Below are 26741 nucleotides of genomic sequence, written 5' to 3'. Positions count from 1 at the left end.
TCGTTTCTTTAGGGATGCCAGAACACACTTCAGGAGAACTCACTTGACCCCGAAGGTGCTCCTCTTGCCACATCTTGAAAACACCTGTCATATGGAACTCATCAAATGGCAGGATAATTACCTGCTGGTGTTTGTTTCATTTTGCCAACTATGAGAGCATCCTGGGCTGAGACAAAAGTCCTTCATCTTTGTGTCCACAGAGCCCAACACGGTCCTTACTTATAAAAACACCATAGGATGATACAAATACGTTCCTTGCCTTCGATGAGGTGACAGTGAAACTGATGTATGTAACACATTCCAGTGTGGTACACAGTAATGGAGGTAGTGGATGGGAACCTGTTTCCCCTATAGTATGTCCTATCTAAGCTGAGACTTGACAAATCACATGAGGAGAGTGAGGGATAAGGATCAGCCTACTCTGGGAAGAGAGAGAGAGAGAGAGAGAGAGAGAGAGAGAGAGAGAGAGAGAGAGAGAGAGAGAGAAGCAAGGAACAGGAACGGGAAGGAGACCACACCCAGAGACGAACCTGGAAGCACCAAGAGGGGTCTGTGTCATGACTAGAATTTAAAGCCATAGTAAAGGTCTTTGCGCTCAAGGAAGAACCGATCTATTGGTGAGCCTAAACAACAGGGGTAGCCCATGGTGGAAACCCTACTGATCCTGGGATGGAGGGTCAAAATATTGAAGGCAGGTGGGCCAGTCAGGAAGTAGTTCAAGCAAGCAAGTTCAAACAAGGTTACTTGGGAAGAGAGAAAAGGCAACTGATACTGTAGGACCCGAAAAACGAGGGCGCCCCACGCCCCATGCCTCAGAAGGCGGCACCCAAATCACTCGTGAGAAACGGTATTGATGCAATAAGCAAGAGGATTTTTATTCCAGAGGTTCTGGGGTCCACAGTCGTACACCGCGCAGGGTAGAGGACTGTAGGACCCCAAGTGCAGAATTGGTACAGCTTTTATAAGTTTACAACAAAGCCTGCAAATCACAAACCAATCATTCCTTAGCATCAAGAGCCCACGTAGTGTAAACCAATCAATTTGTACCGCTCCATTGTTTTTAGGCCAATCAGTTTAAATTATCGGAGCCCACGCTCTGTGGACCAATTAGCTTCCTATTTTCTTGGAGTCTATATGCGTGAACTCCTGGGTGGGGGTAATGGCGAAAGCAGTTTACAGAAGCAAGATAAGCAGATAATTAGCTCATTTCCAGTTACCTTACAGGGCCAGGATCACCTACTCAAGGCCTTTTTGCCTAGCTCTTAACAAAGGGCAGGCTCTGGAATGAGACCTTTCACCTAGTTTCTAACAAAGAGTGGGTTCAAGGAATATGAAGTGTTTGGGGCTCCTTAGAAGGCTGGAGTTAGAGCTTCTTTGGAGCGAGATAGCATTTTAAACTTCTTACTTCTTGGGGTCATTAGAGAGTTAGGCTGTATTAACTATCCTTTTAATACAGAGAAGAAGAGCTACAGAGATGTCAAGGCTACTGAGGGAAATCCTAAACCTGGACGTGGTAAACAAGACAAGAAAGAAAACCCAAAGACCACTTCCAGGTCATGGGCTGTCGTGGTTAATCCTGATGGTCAAACTGATTGGATGAGAAGGGCCTAGGTTATGGAAGCACATTTGACAAGAGGTCTTAAAGGATTAAACAAGGCTTAGGAAGACCTGCCCTACGTGTGGTCAGCAGATGATGTTTATGAAGGGCAAAGGGCAGAAAAGCGCATGCCCACATTCCCCAGGCCCTGACCTCTCTCCTGACTCTCTCTAATTGGCAAACTGCTTCTAGGCTCTCTCCGTCATGGGGAACTGAAACCTCTAACGACATGAGCAAGATAAATCATCTGCACCTTGAAGTTAGGCCTCTCTTGTATCTGTCACAGACGCAGACAAGCAAGTAACACACAGGCCAGGTGGAAAAGTCGCCAAAGCAGACAGCTCACTGGAGTTTCCTTACGATGTGTTCAAGTTTGAGTCCTCAGGGCCCTGAAACGAGGTAAGCCAACAGAAAGTTGGACAGACTCACTTGGATGGTTAGCTAGTTCCAGACCAGACTCCAAAATCCACAGAAAGCTGACAGTCAAAAAAGTCACATGAAACAGGAAACGTGAAGTGGACATCCACTTAAAGGGCATGAAGGGAGCCTTAAAAACAGCCAGCAGAACTGTGGAACAGAAAGACCAGGAGACAAGAGATACTAAGAAGGACATTTTCACAACCACAAATGAAAAAAGGGCATTTTTTCCTGCTGGTTCTGGTAAGTAGGGAGGCTATAAGCTCAGGTTTAATAGGCCTTCACAGCTAGGAACCAGTGTGATATGGGAATTGGAGCTGAGAGACTGAAGTCAGTGAGGAAAAACTTCATTCCCAAAGCATGATGGGAAATAAAAGAAAAAAATAAAAAAGGTAGCAACTAGAGACAACTCTGTAATATTTTAATCCCTTAAAGAGTATGTTGTCCAGTCACTAGAGCAGGGTTCATTACATACTGAAGAGATTTTCTTTATTTAAGTCAGTTCTACTGACTAGAAATAGGAAATCAAAGATGGAGGAAGGAATGTAAAAGATATGATCCCTTTGTTTGGGAATGGTCATTTGCCCAGCATCAGTGAGCGTGGATCAGATACTGAAAACACGCACCGGCTTCTTCATTCAGCTAACTGTATGTGATACCTAGAGACATTCAGTGCGCTTCTCAATATAGTAATCTGCATTCTGCCCACACACATCTGCTACTTTTAAGGACATCCGAGGTTCCATCTGGACAAGGCATTCAGCTTCACACCTACCTCAAACCAACAACAGAAAGAAAAAAAAAAAAAAAGCTCACACCTCCTCCTCAAGGTGAAGGACACTTCCTGTCTTGAAGTTTCAAAATAGTTTCTCTTTTAGTGTGCTGCTCAGGATGCCGGCGAAAAGCAAGATTTTGATTGCTAGTAAAGAGAAAGGATCCAAGGAGGCACAAGACCTCCACAAAGAAAATCACAGAGTTTTTGCATGCGAGGTTAGAGACCACCCACAGAGTGGAGGGATAGGCTCTGTGGCTGGAAGGAACAATGTTGGAAAACGGCCATTACTCCGAAGTTATGGTTTAAGGTTTCTTTGTTAGACCAATTAATAGCTTAAAAGTCTTTATTTAAAATTTGGCAAGCTTTTTCTAACATTAAATGGAAATGAAACAGGCCACAATAATGAAGATAATTGTAAATGAATTATTCGTAACATAAATATAAACAGTAAATTAATCGGCTGCTGTAGTTCTTGACTTTATGTTAATCCCTAATAATGACACAGATAAAGCTATTTTTGCTTAAAACTGTACCCTAATAGCTGAGCAGTTAAGTGATCTACTTTTGCCAGCTAGGGTAATCTAGCTATCTCCCAGCTCCATCCTGTGATACTTGCATGTTATTAATCTGGCTGTTTGGGCTTCAGGTGTGTTTCCAGGATCTCTTTCTGGACTCCTTCCTCACGGTTCCAAATCCTTCCTTCGGCTTATCTGAATCTCCCTCCCTCCCTTCCTCTTTTCTCTGGTTGGTGGACGTCCCACCCTGTTCTTTCTTCTGCCCAGCCATTAGGTATCAGCTATAGACAAGGCAGAGAATACACGGTAAGACTTAGTTACCCAAACTTGAGACAGGAGATTCTTGGTATAAGCATTACAATGCTGTGTCCGGATTGAAACAAGATATGAGGGTGGAGAAATCCGCATCTGACTGGCACAAGGGTAATCTTTACACAGTGTACAAAAACATCATGCCAACAGATAATCTTTAAGGACAAAGCTGAAGGACTAACGTGAAAGGACCTCAAGCCTGAAATTACAGATGTAGTCTTAAAAAAGAGTGTGGCATTCATGCAAGGGTAGGGAAATAGACAGAGCGTCAGAGTTCAGGTGCTGATTTAGAAGGAAGCTGCCAAGGAACAACAGCGGGTCATGTGAGCATGGGAAAAAGCAATGACCCCTGACCCCTCAGTCACGCCATACACAAAAACACGACTAGAGGGACAGAAATAAATGTAAGATGACAAAATTTCTGGAAGACAGCATAGAGAAAGCCCCTTGTGATCTTGAATAAGATAAATACTCCATTAAAGGCAAAAAGAAAAGAAAAAAATCCCCATAGCAGTGAAGAAGATTGATACATTTGGCTTCAATAAAGTAGAAAACTTCAGCTGATCCAAAGAAACCATAAATAGGGCCAGCAAGAGGGCTCGGTTGGCAAAGCACCTTCTGGGCAAGTATGAGGACCTGAGCTCCACCTCCAGAGCTTCTGTAAAACAAGCCTGCTCTTGTCATTGGGGCAAGACCACCTCCTGAGAGCCTAACCTAAACAGCAAGTCGAGGTCAAAAGAGAGACTGTGCCTCAAAAACAACATAGTGGCACCTGAGGAATGACCCTGAGGTTAACCTCAGCCTACACAGCCACGAGTACACATGTACATACATGTGTCTATATGTGCACACCTATGTGCATGTGCACATGTGTGTGTGCGCACGAGAGTGCACACAGACAGACAGACAGACAGACAGAGAGCACACAGATGGAGGGTAAGACACAGATGTGGGGAAGTAAACTACTCTATGTATCTGAAAAGAGTTCCTACCCTTTATGTAAAAGTAGCTTTTTAGAAACCAGGAAGTAAAAGTGAGACAATTCAACTTTCTTTTAGTGGATAAAGGGTTCACAGCACAGGCTACTCGAGTGGCCTCGAAACAAATAAAAATGTGCAACATTTAAGTAATGAGAAGAAAATCAAGTTAAAATTATAATAAAGTAGTACTGAAAACCCATCAGAATAGCTGGCATATTTTTAGGTAAATTAAAAATATATATACCTATAACACAAAATGTTACTGAAAATACGGAATAACAGGAGCGTCTACATTCTTCTATAAGGAAGAGACATTGTTAGAGCCACTTAGGGAAATCATCTGGCAGTATCTAATCAGCTAAACACACAGGTCTCTATCACTCATCAATGCTATACCCCTAGGCAGAAATACCCCTACATTTATGTACACACACACACACACACACACACACACACACCATGCACTACTAAGAACATTCAAGACATGATAGTAACTCAAAAAACACATCAGAAGTAGAGTGGAAAGCAGTTCTAAAATCCAGGAGAAGGACAAGAACGGGAAAGAATAATGCACGTGAAGCCATCCTTAACCCCGCAGACAGATACAAAGCAAACATCCCAGGGAAAACTTTATAAACACAAACTCTAAGTACAAGCTGTGTCACTCCACTTTAAGCAGTGCTGACGCAGTGCTGGGGTCAGAACAGTGGTTATCTCTGATAGACAAGAGATCCGGAGACCTTCAGGTTTGGCGTGTTGATGGGTGGAATGTTCTTGTAAGATCTGAGTACTTCTCATATGTCTGTGAGAGTTTGACATAAACAAAGGAATACTGGAGCACAATAATAGATCCCCAGGAACAAGCCACAATCTTCATCATAAACTTACCTACAGACTCAGAGTTTAAATGGCATTTCTAACAATAAGTATCTTAGAAAGCTGAACACATTTCTGTAGCCCCTATATATATGCATCTGTCGGAACCAGCAGAGGCAACTGTGAATATTGTCACCTAGAGGCAGAAATGTAATTTCATACCCTAGAGCCATACTCCGAGCCTCATCCCAGCTGAAGGGAAGTGACAGTTCTCTGAGCTGCTAACTCCTTCTGTTTATCCCTAGAACCAAGAGAGTGGAGGAGAGTACAGGTAAAACCATGGCCTTTGTCTCCTTCATTGCAGTATCAAATAGACAACACCGACATGTGAACCCTGTGGTGAAGAGCTCTTTCTCTTACGTGCTATATTGCAAGTAAGACATCATCTTAAAGTAAAACTTCATCTTGCCAGTTGGGAGGGGGAGTGAAAAACTGGAGTTATGCTTTAAATAGACTTGAGTCTTCTGTCTCTACCCCACACTTTGTTCCAGACTTGTTTCTGCAGTAAACAAATGAGAGAAAGGTCACTTGGCCTTACAGGGACAACAGTCCCCACCGTACCCGGAATATGTCATTCCTGGTTTACTTACATGCAACTGGGAGATGTGACTTTGCATAGAGCTTTCATTTGAGGATGTGATGAACCTGAAGTTAAAAATCATAGTGAATGGCCAGGCAGTGGTGGTGCACACCTTTAATCCCAGCACACGGGAGGCAGAGGCAAGCAGATTTCTGAGTTCGAGGCCAGCCTGGTCTACAGACTGAGTTCCAGGACAGCCAGGGCTACACAGAGAAACCCTGTCGGGGGGAGGGGGGGACAAAAACAAAAACAAACAAAAAAACAAAAAAATAAAATCATAATGAGCGGACCCAGGGTCAGAAGAAATCTGGGAAAAATTTTTCTCAACTGAACATGAGAAAACTTCTATAAGTTAGCATATCTCCAGTCAAAGCTATAAATTGCCTCCAAGCATTAAAACAGTGCAATTAAAAATATATCCATACCCTTTAGCAGGACAAAGACAGGATGGATGGATGGATGGATGGATGGATGGATGGATGGATGGATGGGAGTTGATTAGGCTCTATGGATAATTGTTAAGGGGATTGTGGTAATCATCCGTAGCATTCTATACTCTTTGTCTTAAACTCCAGGGCTAGTTATCAAGTGCTGGGTCTGATATTCCCCTTCAGTTTTTTAGTGGATATGAACTGCATGCCTGTCCCAGTATAAGTTTCCTTTCAAAATAAAGACAATTATAGAAAATACAAACATTCTTGGGGTGCTTGTCAAAGTAGGAAGATTTGAACAGTCTTTTAAGCAGTTTCTAGATGAAACTTACAGTCTAATTCTTATTTTCCACTGCCCAGGAAAGCAGACTGGCGTCTTGTCCAATCCTCATTAGAGAGTCTTCCTCCTGCAGCAGACAGGAGCGGAGGCAGAGACCCCTAGCCAGGCATCATAAAGAGAGGGAGCCTAAATTAGAGATCTCTACCTTCAGAGCTCTGGGACTCCCAAGAAAGTGGGAAGATAAGGCTGGAGAACTCAGAGGGCCATGGGGGACATCAGGAGAAAATGGCCGACTTGCGCTCACGGACAGTGAAGCAGCATGGGACCTGTAGGCGTCTGCACCAGGTCCTCTGTGTGTGTGTCATGGCCGTAAGCTTGGTGCTCTGGTGGGACCTTTAACAGCGGGAGATGGTGGATCTCTGGGATTCTTCCCTCCTGTTGGGTTGTCCTGTCCAGCCTGGTGTGAGGGCTTTTGCCTTGTCTTACTGTCTCCTGCTCTGCCATGATTGGCTGCCTCTTAGAAGTCTGCTCTTTTCTGATGGAAGAAGGAGGGGGAGTTGATGAATGGGGAGATGAAGGGGAAGAAGGTGAGAAGGAGGGAAGCTGGGAGGAGTGGAGAGAGAGTGGTTGGGATGAATTGTATGAGAGAAGATTCTATTTTCCATTAAAATTTATTTTTAAACAGTAAAATCTTATTTTCTCATTTCCTTTATAAAACTAGTTGCCAACTCTGTCTATCTAAATCACATTAAGACAAAATAGAAATAAAATTACTATTATTATTTTTAATGAAATAAAAAAATCCAACCTTCTCTGAAATCAAGATAAACACAAGGCTAATGAAAAAAAACATAACAAAACAAAACAAACAAACCAATGGTCAGAGTTTTCAAAGAGGGTAGAGAAGTCTGTTCTTGTAAACCTGGGGCCCAGACACACAGCTGGCAATGGGAAGGGACAGAAAACACTGAGACGGAAGAGAAGATTAGAGCAGGAGAGGCAGCGGGTCACATTCGTGTGAGGTTCCATTTAAACTAATCAAAGCCGCGGAAAGGTATGTGTATTTTCAGATCAGCCGGACACCTCTGGCAAACACACAAACCGTACTTGACTGGGATTCAACTGCGCCTGGTAATTTTTTTTTTAAACAGCTGGGCACCAGTCTGCCACTGACACCAGTATTTAGGTTTGGCATGAGACCCCCAAAACAACAAAGCAGGTAACATTCCCCAAATACACGCTCCTAATAAATCATTCTGTCAGTTAGCCAGTAACATTTACATATCTCCCTTCCAACTCCTAATTGGCTAATCAGTTGCAAGTCCAAATTATATAGTACTGAAAGCAATAAAAAACCTAAGTGTGTCAACAGCATTACAATGGGCCATTGTGCCGGCAAGTTTACCCGGTGGATGCTTGCTATTTCTGTTTGGGTAAAGAAAGCCTTCATAATGAGACCATTTTTATGAAAGCCCTAATCAAGGGGGAAAAAAGGAACACAATGTTTAGTTTAGGGTACATATTAGTTTAAAAGAGGACTACAACTTTAGGCAGGAGAGGTAGAAGGATAGGCCAGGAAAGGAAGACTGGAGGTCAAACTATTTCCTTAATGTATGCCGGCACCACACAGGGTTTCATGTATATAAGTTATTCTATGGTTAAATGTTTTTAAGTCCCTCTCTTGTCTCCAATGCACAGGCAACAGAGTAGAGAAATCAGGAGTCCAGGATGAACAAGCACAGACTTGTTTCACTTAGCTTCCACGGATGGAGAAGCATTGGGACCAAAATACTATTTCTAGCTAGAAATACTACACTTCCGGGAACTTTTGCAGGACTAGCAGCAAGTTAAAAGAATGGCTAATATTTACTACTAAATGTTCAGTCAAAACCAGACGTGCCCACTGTAAGGTGGAATTTTTTTTTAAAGTGATTACTCCTAAATGATAACTAAAATAGAAAAATTTTAAATACTTTTTTTACCAAATATTTCACCAAAATATCTCTAACATAACTGGACATTTTTAAACCTCCTATGCTTCAACTCATATATGCAAATTTTTTTCTCTGACCTTGGGTCATTTCTCAAACATGTTCAGATCATTTTCCAATTATCTAGTACACATTAAATGTTTTTCTTTTTTTGTTTGTTTGTTTTTTTGGATTTGGTTTTTTCGAGACAGGGTTTCTCTGTGTAGCCCTGGCTGTCCTAGAACTCACTCTGTAGACCAGGCTGGCCTCGAACTCAGAAATCTGCCTGCCTCTGCCTCCCAGAGTGCTGGGATTACAGGCGTGCGCCACTACTGCCCGGTCACTTTAAATGTTTAAGAACTACATATTATTGCTGGGGTGTTTCTATTTTAGTGTAATTTAAACAATGAGATAGCCACTAGGGTAAATGTGTAGAAAATGCTAATGAAAATCCAATTAACCCTTGTGTACGGTGTTATAAATCATAGTCCTTGTGGTTTTCATTTAGATTAGGAACAATGGGGTCGAGGTGGTTTGGGGAGTGAAGTCAAGAATTGTTTTAACATAGATTTTTAAAAGAAGAAAGTTATACAGAGTCCATGAGGCTTAGAAGAGATGAAGGGTCCAAGTTTCACTTTGGGGGACCATCAACACCTGGTGTGCCTTTCAGGCCAGGATAGAAAATGAGATCTGCAAGGCATGATTGTGGTCTGGAAAGGGGGGGGGGGTGGTCTAGAAATAATTCCTGGGAAATTCAACCCTAAGCATGAAGACCAGGAAGAGAATATAACCAGGAGGAATAAAACAGGAAACCACCACAGTGGTCAGATGGTCCCCAAAAGAATAGAGATCCCCAGAGGTCAAGTTCTGTGGTAGTGTTACAAGGAGGTGACCAATTGGACCAAACATTTCTGGGAGCTTAAGTTATGTAAGGACTCAGGGATGCCAGCTATTATTAGCTGGTTTGATGGCCAGCTTTAAATTAGAGCTGATTCCTTGGAATGAGGTGTGTTTAAGGGAGAACAGGCTGAGCTGGAGAGATGGCTCAATGGTTAAGAGTACCGACTGCTCTTCCGAAGGTTCTGAGATCAAATCCCAGCAACCACATAGTGGCTCACAACCATCTGTAACAAGATCTGACCCCCTCTTCTGGAGTATCTGAAGACAGCTACAGTGTACTTATATATAATAAATAAATAAATCTTGAGAGAGAGAGAGAGAGAGAGAGAGAGAGAGAGAGAACAGGGGAAGAAGAGGAAGCTGGAAGCAGCAACTCCAATTTTAGTTTTCAAGTTTTACCACATATTCCCCGCCCTTGAGTTTAGGAATGTATAATATCTTAGGCTTATAATGGCTAATATTATTAATATTCTTATTGTTGTTTGGATTTTGTTCGTGAGGATGCTTGTGTGGTACTCATGATGATGATGATGATGATGACGGTGATGATAGTTGATGAGAAAGAGGACAGACAGATGCCCAAGATACCAAAACTGAGAAAATGGGTTAAAGGCATTCTGTGATGAGAGGAAGCATTTGGTGGAGTGGCTGAGATCTTTAGTCATAAAGATCTGCTACACCAAGCGGAATCCTATGTGGCTTTCTTTAATACAGTGTATAGCTGCTTATATAGGCATGGCCAGGAGAGAAGTTGACTTCATTGAAGTCAACTTCTTGACTCAAGTCAAGAGTACAGATCTTCCAAGAAGAAAAAGACTAAGGACCAAAACAACTTGGTGCTTAAAGATTTGCTAGCGTGTGCTTACTGAGGGTGGGCTACATGCTGACCCATAACATAGGGAGAAACAAGGGCATACAGAACTGTGAACAGTGGACGCAGACAGACGGCGGGGACAGCAAAAGGCCAAGGAGGGTCATCTGGGAGGCGTGCTCCTGGAAAAGCAACCTCACCTTTTCTTTACAATCTACAGTTTCTCAGGCAGCAGGCTGCCTTTCTATTTGTCTTTAGGGATACCAAGTCACAATTTTTTTTTTTTACTTAAATTTTTTTCCCAACCAGGTATGGTGGTACACACTTTTAATCCCAGCACTGGAGAGGCAGAAGCAGCAGGATTCCTGCAAATTTAAGGATAGCTTGGTCTACACAGTGAGCTCCAAGACATCCAGTGTTACACCGTGAGACCCCCCCCCCCCTCTCTCTCTCTCTCACACACACACACACACACATTTTCATACAATATATTTTGGACATGATTTCCCCTCCCCCAACTCCTCCGAGATTTCCCCCACCTGTGTCCCTACCCAACTTTATGTTCAACTAAGGACACTTAGAATTTATCAAATTTAAGCCACAACATAATGGCTCTGTACAGAAAACAGAAAGAAATTGGCTCCAACACAGTCACAGTCAAACTATGCAATTAACTCTTGATATTACATGGGAATTTTAATATAAAAAGTTGTGTAAAATCATGTTTCATTGATCTCCAATAAAAACACTAAATAAAAATAAAGCACCTAAGATACAGTTCACACGAATGTGTGTCTTGGCTGCTCACATATCTGGTGGACACCAATCTCTGAATTGAGAGACCCACTTGTCTTTTTTGTTATTAAGTTTCAAAGACATGGAAGTCATTACAAAACTGCTCACAGACAGGCCCCATCCACCATCTACCTACCATCCAGATCACGGCTTTCTGGTATTGGACAAAAGCAAAATCTTAGTGGAACTCATACTGAGGTCTAAAAGCTGTCTCCCAAGTGACGAGAATAGTTCAACTTCTCCTCCTTGTTTTGATATCCAAAGTCACAAATTACATCTTAGTTATTTTGCATTCCAATGATGTTGTATTTATTCTTTTTTTTTTTGCACTTTTCACAGCACATATTCCTTTTTTTTATTCGATATAATTTATTTACATTTCAAATGATTTCCCCTTTTCTAGCCCCCCCCCCACGTTGTATTTATTCTTAGAAAACTTTCTACATGTATACAATGTTTCTTGATCAGCTCCGACCTCAACTTACCCTCCCTACTTTCCTTTATGCTTGTATTTTTTAAAAGGACCCATATACTTACTGATCCAGGCTGTCTTACCCGAGAGCTTAAACATTTAATCTCTCTCTCCTTCCTCAATATTACATTTAGTTAAACTATTAGTCTGTAATATTAGTCCTGAAATGACCACGTCATTACAATTCTTGGCTCTTGTGCTTAGATTTGGCCATGTAAATAGCAATTAGGGTGATACTAGAGAGCATTGAATTACCTAGTCAGGTTACACAATTACCTGATATTATCTCATTTAATCCTCACAACAACCCTATATGATGGGTATTATTATTATTCCTATGCAATAAACAAGACAAATAAATGAAACAGAAGTATTTAGCCTTGCAGAAGGGAATTAATTTGTTCAAAGTCAGAGAGTGAAATAGAAAAGTCACAGCTGAAATTCACTGTGACTCCTGAATCTAACCACTTGTCTCTTATGCTATCTGGTCCAATAAGCACATAGTGTCACTAATATTAATGGACTCATATCTTATATATAATTTCCCCAATAAATTGTCAGCATAGTTTGCTGAGCGTTCATGTTTATCATCATCATTTTATTTTCAAATATTAAAAAAATGTCTTGAGAAATAGACATGTTTTTTTCGGAGGACACAGTAAGTGGTAAATTAGCCACTGATTTCTGAAGATTTCTGTAGGAGGAGCTCTGGCTTCTGTAAGTATTCCTTTAGTCCCTGACAGATAGCTCTGAGCAGGCTCAAGAAGTGTTCCCGCCTGCTGCTTTCCTCCAGGCCGACCCAGCGAGGAACACGAGGCAGAAGATAGTTTGAGAAGGTCGGGGTTCTGCTGGTTAATTCTTCTGTCACTGTGATGCAAGACCGTGACCAAAGCATCTTAAGGAAGGAAGTGTTTGTGGTGGCTTACAGTTCCAGAGGGGTAAAGTCCATAATGGTGGGAAAGGGCGTGACAGCAGGAACAGGAAGCAGAGAGATATTTCATCACACAGAATGCAGAGAGAAGGCACAGGTAATGGGGGCGAGACTATGAACCCCCAAAGTTCATTCCCAGTCCCAGTGATGTATCTTCCCAAGCAAAGCTCTCCCACCTAAAGGCTACGTAATCTCAAAGGCCACCAACAGGAGACCAAATGTTCAAATACCTGAGCCTATGGGAGACATTGCTCTTTCAAAGCTCCATGGGGCATTTTTTTTTAACCTTACTTAGTTCCTCAAGGGACTCTACACCATGTATGAACACACAGGCTACATACCTAGCAGCGCCCTAATAATACTTATTCAAATTACTTACGTGTAGTGATCTGTTTGAACAAGGAATACGCCATAGCATTTTTTAAAAGGATATCTTCCTGTGTGTGTGTGTGTGTGTGTGTGTGTGTGATAGAGAGAGAGAGAGAGAGAGAGAGAGAGAGAGAGAGAGAGAGAGAGAGAGAGTGGAGGGGGTGTCTATTCACACGTATGCATGTACATGTGGACACCAGAAGTCACATTTGGGTGTCATTCATTCCTCAGTACGCATCTACCTTGTTTTTGTGACAAGTTCGTTCACTGGCCTGGGACTCACCCATTAAGTTAGGTTGGCTAGCTAGAGAGGATCAGCCTACATCTACCTCTCCAGCCTTAGCTGAATTAACAGGCCTTAGCCATCACGCCTGGCTTGTTTTAAGGGAGTCCGAGGGATGAAACCCAGATTCACATGTTTGTGCCACAAGCACTTTACTGACTGAGCTCTCTCTCCACTCCTGTGTGCCTTTTTTCGAGTGTGAGGATGTGGAAGAACATTACAGAAAAGGGATGTGTCACGGTACAGCAGAGATTCTTTCAGCAGACTCCTGAGGCATCAACTTTTCAGATCGGACCTCATAAATCACTCATGACTCTGCTACGTGCAAATGTAATGGAGGACGAAAAGAAGGCACATGCAGACCCAGGGTTACCATACACAGAAAACCATTCTCATCTCTTCAGCCATGGTGATTCTATACTAATTAGGATTAGGGCATGATGATTTATGTTTGGCTCAAGGATTTATGAGCCCAAACCAAATGTAGCTAATGCCACTGAGTTTCATAAACTCGGGAGTTAAAGACAGCTAGTCACTAACATTTATGAGCTATGTGGCGAAAGGTTTGCAGTGCCCGGACAGGAAACTGTGGGGCTGAAGCGCCTTGAGAGATTTTTGGCATTTGTGTTGTAGACATTCCAATCTAGAAGGCTAGCAGGAGCGTAGACAAACATTTGCTCTGGTATTGGAAGGATTGCAAAGTGATCTAAAGTCAAGGCAGGTTCTTGATGACTTAGTCCTGCTATTCTGTGTCTAAGAATTTATCCCAAGAAAAATAATCACAGATGTGCATAAGATTGATCTATTCCCACATTTGCTGGGACAATCAATAGACCCAGCCATATGAAGCAATACGGACTTCTTGAAAAGTATAATGGCATGGGAAAAGGTTTACACAATTTTCTTTAAGATCCAGGTATTAAAACCATATGCAGGCAATATCTGGTGCCAGTCCAAATGGAGCAAGTCACCTTCACTTATCATTCCAAGTGATTTCTAAAATAAAAAAATAAAATAAAATAATAAAATAAAATAAAAAGAAACAGAACAAGAAAAGCAGTTATCATTGAAGTTTGGAAAACATACTATGGAACGGAGATAGACTCTCCTGCAGATATGTATAAGGAGCTCAGGATGAGCTCCCAGGACTTGTAAATCTCTTTTGTTCCCCAGGTATGAGCTGAGGGCAGGTTGCCACCAGAAACTGTGAAGGAAGCGCAGACAGCAGAAAGCCCTCCAGAGACACGTCTTCTCAGCAAGACTCCTGTGTTCTAGAAATGGGGAGTCCACCTCTCTCTGCCCACCACTTTGGCATAATATCTCCTCCCCTTGCCCCTTGGCCTCCAAATAAAAAATCATTATTCTATATTATTACAGTGAAAAAAAAATAACTTGTCCAAGAAAATAAGCACAAGGTAGGGTACAAATGAGGGATGTATTTTATCCCTTTCCTTGCCCTCCCTTCCCCCCCCCTCGTAAAGGCACACCCTGTCTGTGTGGACCACCAAACAGCAAGGGAGGAGAAAAGTGGAAAAGACCCCATGCTTTGAGCTAGTGGGAGTGGGACACAGAGCACATGACAGACAAGACTGGAATGAAAAACTGTAGACTGTGGGCACAATAGTTCATAAGAACGGACGCCAGTTCCAGGCACAAATGGCTAAAACCCAAAGAAACAGATTGGTGGTTTCAAAACCCGCCACCTAAGTCAACGTTCTGGTCCCAGCTGACCTTAGTGGTGCAAGCCCCTGACAGACGAACGCGTGAGAGCACACTGAAAATTCTACTGATACCAAAACCTCCATGAAACTGGAACCCAAACAGGATGACACCTGCTAAAACAAACCAACCAATTAACACCCCCATACAACATTGAACTGGCCCAGAAACTCACACATTTTCTTAAAAGTTTAGATTATCAAAACAAAAAACCACAAATACACAGAAAAATACAATATGCTGTGTGTGTGTGTGTGTGTGTGTGTGTGTGTGTGTGTGTGTGTATTAAATCTACAGATGCTAAATCAAAGTTAGTCCAGACAATTGGAACCCCAAGGGAACAAACTTTAGGCAATTTTTCAGAAATATACTTTAAGGTCAGTGTAAGCACTGTTAAAATGGATGACAAAGAGACATGTATTGCCAGGCAACAGAAATATAAAAAGGAAGCAGATGGCCACTTCAGATCTAAAACATACATTATCTGTTCTAGACCGACAGGTCTGTTGTCAACTTGACAGAAGCTAGAGAGTTATCCGAAAAGCGGGTCTGCAATGAGAAAATTCCTCTACCCAGAATCACCTCAGTCAAATCTGTGGGGCATTTTCATGATTAATGATCAGGTACGTGGGTGGGCCCAGCTCACTGTGGGCAGGCACCAGCCCTGGGTCTTGGACAGATAAGAAAGAAGGCTGAGCAAGCCACGAGGAGCAAGCCAGTAAGCAGCATTCCTCCATGGCCTCAGCTTCAGTTCCTGCCTCTAGGCTCCTACCTTTTGTTCCTTCCCTGACCTATCTCAGGGACTTGAACAATAAAATAAACCCTTTCCTTCCTGAGTTGTTTTTGGTCATGGTGTTTTATCACAGCCGTTGAAACCCTAAATGAGACAACATCCAATTTTTAAAAGCTCTGTGGATGTGCGTGGTAGAACAATGTGGGCAATGAAGGAATCAGTACCTTTAAAGCTGGGACAACAGAAATCATGTCCCTGGAAGGAAAAGGGGGGGAAAGGGCAACCCATCCAAGTGTGACCAAGTGTGACACAGTAACCAAAAGGCCAGAGTCACAGAGAGAGGAACAAATGAACAGCTACAGAAAGAACAGCTGAAGGAAAAATGGTTGAAAATTTCCCCAGTACTCGGAAGGCAGAGGCAGGTGGATCTCTGTGAGTTCCAGGTGATCCTGGTCTGCAGAGTGAGTGTCAGGACAGCCAGGGTTACATAATGAGATCCCACTCCTCTCCCCCCAAATTGAATGAAAAGTGTAAAACTAACAAACCAACAAAAACTCAACAATTTCAAATGCTGCACCGTCCAGAAATTATATCCTGCATATTCATGAGGAAGAAATGAAAGCTCACGGTCACAAAAAGATGCCCAATCATGAATACCCATTGCATCTCTACTTATAATAGCCCAGAGTAGAAACAATCTTGATGTCCTTTAATGTGTGAATGGTTAAATAAAGCTTGGTACATCCATTAGCATAAAATATTAACAATTTGTATGAACATCCAGAGACTTATTCGGAATTAAATAAGGCAATCCTGAACAGCCAGATATGTAGAGTTCTACTAAAATAAAATTGTTAAAATGATTTTTCAAAATCATGGCAAAAGAGAGAAAAGTTAAGATTGCCAGTGGTCAGGGATGGAGTGGTAGAAGAGGTTACATTAGGAATCCCTGTGAGTGTGGATGGGTCCACACCTTAAATGCTTCAGGTCCTGTCTCTTGGAGGCAAGATGAGGGAAACTGGGTAGAACCTGCCATGAAGGATTCCTCTATCTTTCTTGCAATCTCTGATAAGCAGATTAAAAGGAAGAGACCTCCGCATACTGAAAAGGACATAGCTGGAGCTCACAGCCTGCCAGGGTCTCTGCACCAACGTGTAGCCACTCACAAAAGCACCTCGGTGCCTCTCTTGCACAGTTAAATGGATATTGATGGTGACCAAACAACCCCACTTGAAGTATATACCTTCTACAAAGGAAAAGCCATGCTCATACAAAAATTGGAGCAGGAATGTTGACAGCAGTACTCTTCATTATCACTACAAACATGAAATGCTCGAACGAAAATCCATGTGTAAAACAAAGACTTGAGAATGGAAACTTGGTGTCCTAAATTCAATCCCTGGAATCAACATAAAGACAGAACAAGAGAATACCAGAGTTGTCCCACTAACCACTCTATATGTGTAATAGTACATGCACAAGCATACAGAGAGAGAGAAAGACATACACACACAGAGAGAGAGAGAGAGACAGAGACAGAGAGACAGAGGGACAGAGAGACAGAGAATAAAAATAGATGAAACAAAATGGACAAATCGTGGTACATTTAGCAATTAGTGAACACATTGATGCAAGGCAGCATTCATGAACTTGAAAGACATTATGGTAAAGGAATTCAAAAAATAGATTTAAAAGAATACAGCAGCCTTTCTATTCTGTTTCTAAGAAAAGGTAAGACTAGAAAAAGAGCACAAATATCATTTGTAAAACAAATCTGTCCTTGACAGGTCAAGGGAGTGCTTGACTGTGAAGAGGCAAAAACGTCAAGTTATGCTTTAGATAGTCATGATAATAATTACAAAGTGCTACGCATCTGTTCAAACCTAGAAAAATTACACCAAAGAGTATTTAATGTGTGTAAATTAAAAATATGCACAGGTAGGGATCTTACGTTTGTAATAATATGCGTATGACTGACAGAGTAGTTATTAAAATACTACTAACATTGGTATCTGAGTAACATTTGTAATTTGAAAATAAGTTATAAAAAACATGCTCTTTTTAAAATCTGATACACATCGGCATGCATGCATACATGTATCTATGGTCTAACTTTTTGTTTATTCCTATCAGTTCAGAAATATACAAAATAAACAACATCTTGGAACACTAAGATATAGAGAAATCAGGGAAAACCTAAGATGGGAATCCTTTCTTCCCTGTAGTTTCATGTATTTTACAAATATTTCCCTTTTAATTTTTTTAAACTTCAAAAAATAATAATTGGTGGTCACAGATGTACCAAATTTTATAATGACTACACATTGCATTTGAAGTTAACATTTTCCATGAGGTAAAAGCATCTGTGATGTAACAGAGAGAGAAGGGTTGGCATGCTCCTCCCCCACACACCCACCACCCCACCACCCCACTCACCCCCACAGAAGATGTTCCACTCCACAATGGAGCTTGTCAAAGGGTGTGTCACTTTCAAACAGAGCCCCCTCGCTACACTGGGATTCACTACTCTGCAGCAGACAAATGAACCCTGTAACAGTCTCCCACAGGCCGCACAGAGAAAGCCTTGCTATTACAGAACCCCAGGCAGCCAGATTTTTCCGGGCTTGGTTGGAGCACAAGAACATCTGATTCAATGTGGAAAATTGTACTACTGTTCACGCCTCCACAGAAACATGTGACATCTCAGGGCAACACAGAAAAACAGATGAAAACCCTCAAAAGCAGTTACCAGTTTTGCTAAATGTTATACCAGACGTGGGGGGGGAATGGCAAGGGTGGGGAGGGAAGTGACCTCAGCCTTTGGTCACATGACTTTCCGTGAGCTCAACACCATTCTCAGCTAAGAGAGGGAATGGGTGAAGAAATCAGCCCCCAGTTCCCCTCCTGCGACTCGGCTCCCGTGACCAAAGTAGGTTTCTGTTCTCTGTCTGATCCAAACAAAGACTGGAGAGAGGGGGGTGGGGGTGAAACACAGGGAGTCAGAGACAGAAAGACAGAGGCAGAGTGACAGAGAAGACACAGAGAGACGGAGAAAGAGACACAGAGAGACAGAAGTAGAGAGACAGAGAGACATAGGGACAAAGAGACAGAGTCAGAGATACAGAGAGAGACAGAGGAAGAGGAGAAGGGAGTGGAAAGGAAGGGAGGAAAGAGAGGGGGAGGGGAGGAGAGGGGAGGGAAGAGGAAAAGAGGAGTCAATGCAAGGAAAAGGATTACTCTCCCAGTTTTCGCCCAGATTAGGAAAAAAAATAAATTACTGGATCCTTCAAATGTTCACACGCATTTGAGTGTCCTGCAAAAAAATCATGCAGTCACATCCTCTATTTAATCTCCAAGAGAATTAAAAACAAAGAAACACCTAACTTTGTTCAGCAAGGAGTAATGAACCAGTGGCCTCCACATGGCACCTGTGGCTCTGGCTGGCGAAAGTCCACGCCATGGTTACATCACAAAGACAGAATGCCAACATGTCTTGTTCCCTTCCAGATGAAACCACGGACTGCAGTCAAGTAGGCACTGGATAAGTGTGTAAGCGAGCGTCAGACTAGTGCGAATGCAAAATGCAGGGTGCTTAGGGCGGTCCTTGTCCTTTCACATTTACATAAATATTAAAGGTTCTCCTGTCTAAAGCAATATATATGTATGCATATATATTATTATATGTTATATATTGTTGTATGTTATGTGTTATATATGTATGTATGTGTATATATACACATACATATCCAAGAACACTGGATCGATCATCTCCTGTTGTTTGAACAGCCCAAGCAAGATCTTCCATATTGGAATGTTTACTATTCTGTCGCTTCTATGGTTTTTCTTAAATTCTTTTTTGTGACAGACAATAAAAGTGGCAATAATAACAACGAACTGATCCGACTCAATTCCTTCACTTGGATAAAATATAAGACCTTGCCTTGGTTTCTCATAAAATTGTGGAACATCCAGCCAAAGGATGTTTAATTAGCCAGACGCAGTGACACCTGCTTTTAATTCCAGCACTAAGAAGAAGGGGAGTGGGGGATGGGAGTGGAGGTGGGGGGCCGGGGCCAGGAGCAGGGGGTAGTCTTCCTGAGCTCAAAGTCAGCCAGGGCTACGCAGTGAGACTTTGTCTCAAAAACAAAGCAAACAAACAAAAGAATGTTTAATTATAATATTAAAAAGGGATCGTCTGTCATGTTACAAGTGTGCCAAATATGAGGATATCAGACTTGAAGAGTCAGTACCTAGGAAGACTTTTCCCCCTGGCATGATGTTACACATTTACTATTCCAATTCTAGGAACCATAAGACAATGTAATTATTTTGTGTGTCTTGGCTCCCTGAATGATTATCTCAATATGTTCTTCAGTGGTAATAAGTAACCTACTCCTTGAGGTGTGGTACCTATTTTTCATTTCTGTTTTCAAACTGTAATGTCTTACAGGTTTTAACTTTGACATGGTTTAAGGCACCTTAAGCACAGTTTGAAAGTATGCAGAATTACTATGTACAGGCAGAGCATCATCTATCAAATTAGAATATAGGCAGGCATCACCCGATAACCTTCCTGAGATGCTAATTCTGGCTGCAAAGGGGTTGAGCGAGGAATGTCTCGTGTTTGCACCCTGGGTCCCCCACCAGATGACTATGTTTTGGAAGGTTGTGGAAACTTTTAAGAGAAGGGGCCTCCTTAGAGGGAATGAGTGCTTCGAGGCTCACGAGCCTTGAAGTCTTGCCCTCTGCTTCACGAGCCTGCCGCCATTTCTTCCCCTTCGTGATGTTCTATATCCCCACAAACTGTGAGCCAGATGACACCCTCAACCCCCCAAAGTCCTTTTTTGGGGGAGGTATTTAGTCATAGCAAGAGAAATAATTACTAACACAAAATATGAAAGTTCTAGTGTGGCACGCGGGGCACACTGAGCATGAGGATCCTCGCTCGATCGGATCTCGGATCGCTCGATCACTCGCTAGATCGCTCGCACATGGTGCCAGGGGGCAAAAGGCAGCAGTCAGCCAACGCCTGTAGGAACGGTCCAGTTGAAACTCTGAGCAAGGCACAGCCCTAAGAAATGATAACTCTCAAAACAAGAAGTAACAAGGCCATAATGGCTGAGAATACCAAACCTTATTTGTATTATGACTTATTTGTTTGTTTATTTGTTTGTTATTTTTTACAAACTTGAATCCAACGTCATTGCTAATCTTGATAGCAAATATCCACTTCATGTTTTCCAGCAAGTTGATTCTGCCTCCACTGTCAGACATTTTACTGCACACATCTAAATAATGTTTGGGTCAAAACACTTTTAAAAGGGGCTTTGATGTTTTGAGAGGAGGGTGGACAAGGAAAAAGAAAACACTCGTCAATTACATGCAAAGATATTGTTTCTGCTCATTCAGATGTTCACTGAGGACCCACTGCCCCAAGAACTACCATGTGGGCTTATACAACACAGTTGTCTTTGCATTAATCTATCCTAATTTTGTCTAAGTCTTGGTTTTAATTATCTTTGGGAATAATAGCTATGTAAGTTGAAGAAGCATCATACAGCTAGTGAATATAGGAATGAGTTCAGATCATTTGAAGACAATCAATCCATCAGTAATGACATTGACTAAGAGAATATCCCAATGGTTTGTTTAATTTCTTTTTCCATCCCATTTCCAATTCAGAATAGTCCTTTTGGCTTAGTATGTTGTCTTAGTCAGGGTTTCTATTCCTGCACAAACATCATGACCAAGAAGCAAGTTAGGGAGGAAAGGGTTTATTCAGTTTACACTTCCACATCGCTATTCATCACCAAAGGAACTCAGGCAGGTCAGGAAGCAGAAGCTGATGCAGAGGCCATGGAGGGATGTTACTTACTGGCTTGCTTCCCCTGACTTTCTCAGCTTGCTTTCTTATAGAACCTAAGACTACCAGCCTAGGGATGGCACCACCCCCAAGAGCCCCCCACCCTTGATCACTAATTGAAAAAATGCCTTACAGCTGGATCTCACAGAGGGATTTTCTCTACTGAAGCTTCTTTCTCGGTGATAACTCCAGCCTGTGTCAAACTGACACAAAACCAGCCAGTATATGTGGTGGATAGCAATAGTTTCAGAGATGGTTCAGAGCAAAGAAAAGGCTTTGTCTTCTCCCTGTGGCTTGATCTGTATGGAAGCTTCCAGTATCCAGGGTTACACATATGCTCACCCCACATGATGAAGCAGGTAAAATCCTAGGTCTCCAAAACACCCAAAAATGAAGCAATTTTCTATTATGCCTAAATGAATGTTTTCTCTAAACCAGAGGCTTTGCAGCCAGCAATGTTCTTCTACTGCTATAACAACAAGTTACCAAAATTTTAGTGGCCTAAACTATATACGCTTCTTATTTTACAGCTCTTGAGCTCAGAAGTCCAAAACAGGTTTCACTGACATAAAATTCAGAATTCAGCAGATCTGTATACCCTCCATAAAGGCTACAGGGGTTGGGGGGGCACAAATTCCTTGCCCCTTCTTGGCCTGTACATCCCCTCCCCCATCCTCACAGTCGGCAACCTTAAATGCCACTCTGTCACTTACTTCCAGGGTCACATCCCTCCTCATTTTGGGTCTTCTAGGGCTCATGTGTGTGCAGAGTCATTACTTATTCAGCATATTCCTGAGCAATTAAACTCAGCGTTTCCACTGTTCCTCTCTTGCCTGATAACTTAACACAGTCAAGAGATTCTGAGCTTTTAAGATGTGGAAATATGTGGGTCCCACGGTTCTCCCTACCACAGCAAGGTGGCCCTTTCCCACTTGCTAACTTGAAGTCTCCCATGGCACTCTAGTTCCCTTGCAGTCTCCCCGCACTGAGGAAAGCAACTCTCGGGGAACAACAACCTAAGATAGCAATGAGCCATGCTTCAGCTTTTGACCACTGGCTCTGATTCTGCTGGAAATGACTCCCCTTCTCAGAGAAATATTTGACCACTGCATAACCACCTGTGTCCAGATTTGTGAGTCCAAGTTTCCAGAGTCCTGTTCAAGTAAACTGATCCGAAGATCCAGATTCTAACCATGGCCAGCATGATTGGTGGCTTCACTTGCAATGCAAGTTGGCCAGAAATGGGGCCTTCTCGTTAAAATTGTGCCAAGCAAGGGCCCTCTTTGAAAACTGCTTAGAATCACTAAAATTGCCCAGCAGGAGCACATAAAGTCTACTTGCTGTCATTCAAAAACACACAGGAATGTAAAAATCCTACAGGTAGCTTACAGTAGGGCTCTCTCTTCAGCCCATCACAGGGGTCTGACAGATTGGCTGTTTGAACAGCTGTACAGGACTCTAAGCCTTTAATAGAAGAATAACACTCTGCATGCTTTTTGGAACACACTTCAGAGGTAGTTTCTCTCAGGAACTACTAGTTAAGTGTAATTATTCCATTTCAACCAGGAGCCACAGACTGTGACAAGTTTGAATGACTGGATTAAGACTCTAGATAAACAGAGGGCTAAAACCTGAGTGTGAAATGAAGTTTCAAACCTGAGCTTAATACTGGGCTACCAAAAGAAAATCTGTAGAGTTAAGTGCTATTGAAAACAAACGGGTCCAACAAATGCATACAAAAATAGAAAGGGCATGGCAGCCCATCAAACTGGCTACTACCCTTTCAAGTCATGTGAGGGTTAGTGGGGGGGAGATTGTTTCCTGTGAGCCTCATTTTCTAACCCATAATAAGCAATGCCAAAGAAAAGCAGCAACTCTGCCTTAAGTTAACCAACACCCCCAGTTCCTTATGACCTCTCACCCAATGACCTGCTTTCTGCTCCCCCAAGAACCATGAAAGGCTAAGGCACAGAGGAACAGTGTTCTGAAAGGCTATGGCTCGTCTTTGGTCACACTCAAACGGACCAACTCAAGGGAAGGCTCAGGAACAAGAGAAGGCCTTGATCCAAAAGGAGTTCTGTTCTCATTGCATCCCAGAGGATTCTGAAAACCTAGGCACATTTTTTTTTTAATAGCATGTGAGCATCACTAAGTTAAGTTCGCTCTTAAGAAGATACATGATTCCTGGTGACTTGTCAGCGCCCTCAATGCTTTCTGTGCTTAATTATCACAGCCTTGGGGCTACTGAAGATGGAGCTTACTGAGTATGCAAACATCTGCTTGCTGTACCACACATCTGGCAAAGCCAGTCTCCACTGACTAGCCAATCAGCCCATCTAGGAAGGTAATCCTGGAGATAGCCATCTACCTGAGAGCTTCAAGGACCTGAGAGCTTCAAAGACCCATCATGGGCTCCTCAGGTGGACAAACAGTAGGAAGAAGAAAAAAAAAAAAAAAAAAAAAAAAAAAAAAAACGCTGGTAGGGAATTCATGTGTTCAGAGGGAAGTTGATTCCAATAAGAAGTTGAAAAGTCCAACTCAGGCAACACCGGCAGCCCTTGCCTAGAGGCAGGTGGAAAGGTACAGATATCTTATAGATTGCAAATAGAAGGTCTTTTAAAAGCATCTAGCTGTATCTCTTTATGTTTCTTACACCTCTGGAAAGACCTTCAAATAGGTTTAAAGTTGTCAAAATGGCGGGTCAAGGAAACTTGTGCCAACCTTGTGATTGTGCCAAGCTTACACATAATCTCAGAGTCTTCGCATTCCACAAGTTGGTTGTATATTTTTTTCTGTGATCTTTTAATTGCTTTGGTTTCCATACACGGCCCTTGAGTGATAACCTTTGAATGTATTTATGACTTGGTCTTGGTGATTTTTTTCAAGGCCCTACACCTACCTGAAGTCGTTACAAGGCTTTGTGCCCTCTGATTATCTATCTACAGGAGTACTTTCGGTATCCGAAGTATAAAAACTTGAAAATAATAATTATAGTTGTCTGTTCCTCTTTAAAATTATCATGTGTCAACAGAACAGATGATTACGCAAACTGCAAACTTTCACAGAGAAAGACTAGGAGGAGTTCAGTACTTGCCAAGTAGAGCCTTACCGTGAACTGTTCTCTCAGTGTTTCTGGAAAAAGAGTTGTAAGCAAATTGTTGACAGAAAAACATGTGCAAGGGTTTTTTATTGGGTGATTTCTCTCCTTCGGAAGGAGGTGTGTTTGTGTGTTTCTAAGCCATGTTCCATGGAACCAGACATTAAACTCAAGTCTCCCTTGGGTGACTCCCTTGGGTGCTGCAAGTTTACCTTTGCAGGTGGCTCTGGGAAACGCTTCGGTGGGGAATGAACCCGAGGGCACTCGTGATTGAGGCCGACAGATGCTTTTGGTGGTGCAATCCTCTTCCATGGTCACTTATTAGAAGCAGGCCTGTGCCCAGTTGGCTGTGCTCCCATGTTTTCCTCCTCTACCAACCAGGTAAAGGTGAGAAGGGCATCCAGGCCTTCAGTGGAGCCCAGCGTGGCTGTTGGTGAGCATGCATTGGTGCTCCCGTGACACAAACACAACACACACACACACACACACACACACACACACACACACACACACACGGTGCAGCCCTCGGCCTTACCAGATCAATGAAGGTCAGGAATTTCCAGCTGCCCCCGTAGGTCTGATGCGAGGGCATTTCAATGGCTTTGTAGTTGCACAGGATGGAGCAATAGGACAGCAGGATGGCTACCCGCAGCACCTGGCAGGGGACAAGCGCCATGTTCGCGCGGCCTGGCCCCGCCGAGCTGCTCGTGGGGAGGGCAGGCGAACTGCTCCGCGGTGCCGGGCGCGCCGTGGGAACCTGGGGCGCGGCGCGGCGAGGGGCGGAGCGCAGGAGGCGGGGCGCGTCCCGGGGGACAGCGGCGGCGCCGAGCGCACCGGGCGACCTGCGCGGGCGGGGCGGGAGTGCGGCGGACGCGAGCGAGCGGGCGGCCTGGTGTCATCTCTGGCGTCATCTGCGTCATTCTGCAGCTGCGTTCGCCATCCCGGCCGGGCGCCCCCTAGGCGGTCCGCGCCGTCCGCCCCCGGCCTCCACGGTGGGAGCGCTTCCCGGGCAAGCGAGGTTCCAGACGGGAAGGATTTGACCGAACCGGCCCGGACCCGGCATCTCCCCGGCCCGCTAGTGCTGCCCGGGGAGATGCCCGCTGCCATTGCAGCAGATGGGGTCAGAGTGTGTAAAGGCACACACGGTCCCTCTCCAGTGACACTCATCACTTAGGATACGGTTCAGGGTTTTACGTTAATGAGCATTTATGACTGTAAAACCCCTTATAAATTCCACAAGGCTTCAATAATTTATCAATACGTACCAGAAGATGCAACACGAGCTTTGAACAAATTCTTTTTAAACTTTTTATTTACTACGTGTTGAGGCGGATGGTGGAGTAGGTGTACATGCATGTACCACAGGACAAGCATGGAGGGCAGAGGACAGCTGGTGTGAGTGTCTCCTCTATCATGAGGCTTGACAGCAAGCTACTGACCAGAGCAAGTTTTATAAATAGAAATCTGTGCTGATTGCCATGACTGCTACGAGACAGCATTCCACTTTAAAGCCAAACCACCCGGAGGATGTAAACCTCACCCACGCATGTGTGATTTAATACAAATCTTTCGGAGTTGAAATTCCTTTTGCACTTCGACATCCCTCCCCCACCCCCACCCCCACCCCCCAGCCCTTACACCACCGCACCAGAGTTGAATGGGAAGAAAGTAAGCATAAACTGGATTCCCTCAGCCTTCCAGTCAATGTTGTCACAGGGAAGTTGCAACAGTCTGTGGGCAGAGCAGGGTTTTTGTTTTCTTTTAAATCATGATCATGTTTCAACCAACCAGATAAAGGGTCCGGTTATGAGAAGACCACATGGGTATTTCCTGTGGATCCATTCAAAACAGGTGTCCGCTTCAAATAGTTTCTGAGTCAGAGGGTGTGGTGGGAAGGTCTAGGGGAAAGCATGGTCTCAGAGGTAACGAGAAGCAAGCAAATCCAGCTTGTAGGTTTTTCCACTCCACTAGGGAAGAGAGCCACTAGGTCTTTTTATCTGACATAAATATGCTGAAAGAAACTGAAGTCACAAGA

The 26741-nt window shown here is 43.1% G+C and overlaps 1 protein-coding gene across 6 annotated transcripts in view; it reads right to left on the bottom strand.

Moving 5' to 3' along the window:
• The window catches only part of Aig1 (androgen induced 1), a 226934-nt gene extending 201349 nt beyond the window's left edge, over nt 1–25585 (bottom strand). The window contains exons 1-3 of one of the 6 annotated variants that reach the window (XM_052169391.1): nt 25242–25585; nt 6063–6117; nt 873–5971 (exon numbers count right to left, since the gene is read on the bottom strand). In XM_052169391.1, the coding sequence (XP_052025351.1) occupies nt 6097–6117; nt 25242–25382 (162 nt within the window). In that variant the 5' untranslated portion in view covers nt 25383–25585 and the 3' untranslated portion in view covers nt 873–5971; nt 6063–6096. Of the gene's footprint in view, nt 1–872; nt 5972–6062; nt 6118–25241 lie in introns of those variants that run through there. The other 5 variants (XR_007975221.1, XM_052169392.1, XM_052169390.1 and 2 more) reach the window with 5 other exon arrangements.
• Nucleotides 25586–26741: the final 1156 nt, after the last annotated feature.

The sequence above is a fragment of the Apodemus sylvaticus genome, chromosome 23, assembly GCF_947179515.1.
Source record: "Apodemus sylvaticus chromosome 23, mApoSyl1.1, whole genome shotgun sequence".
NCBI classification, from domain to species: Eukaryota; Metazoa; Chordata; class Mammalia; order Rodentia; family Muridae; genus Apodemus; species Apodemus sylvaticus.
Note: the sequence above shows the minus strand (reverse complement) of the source record. Positions and strands in the feature narration are given on the sequence as shown.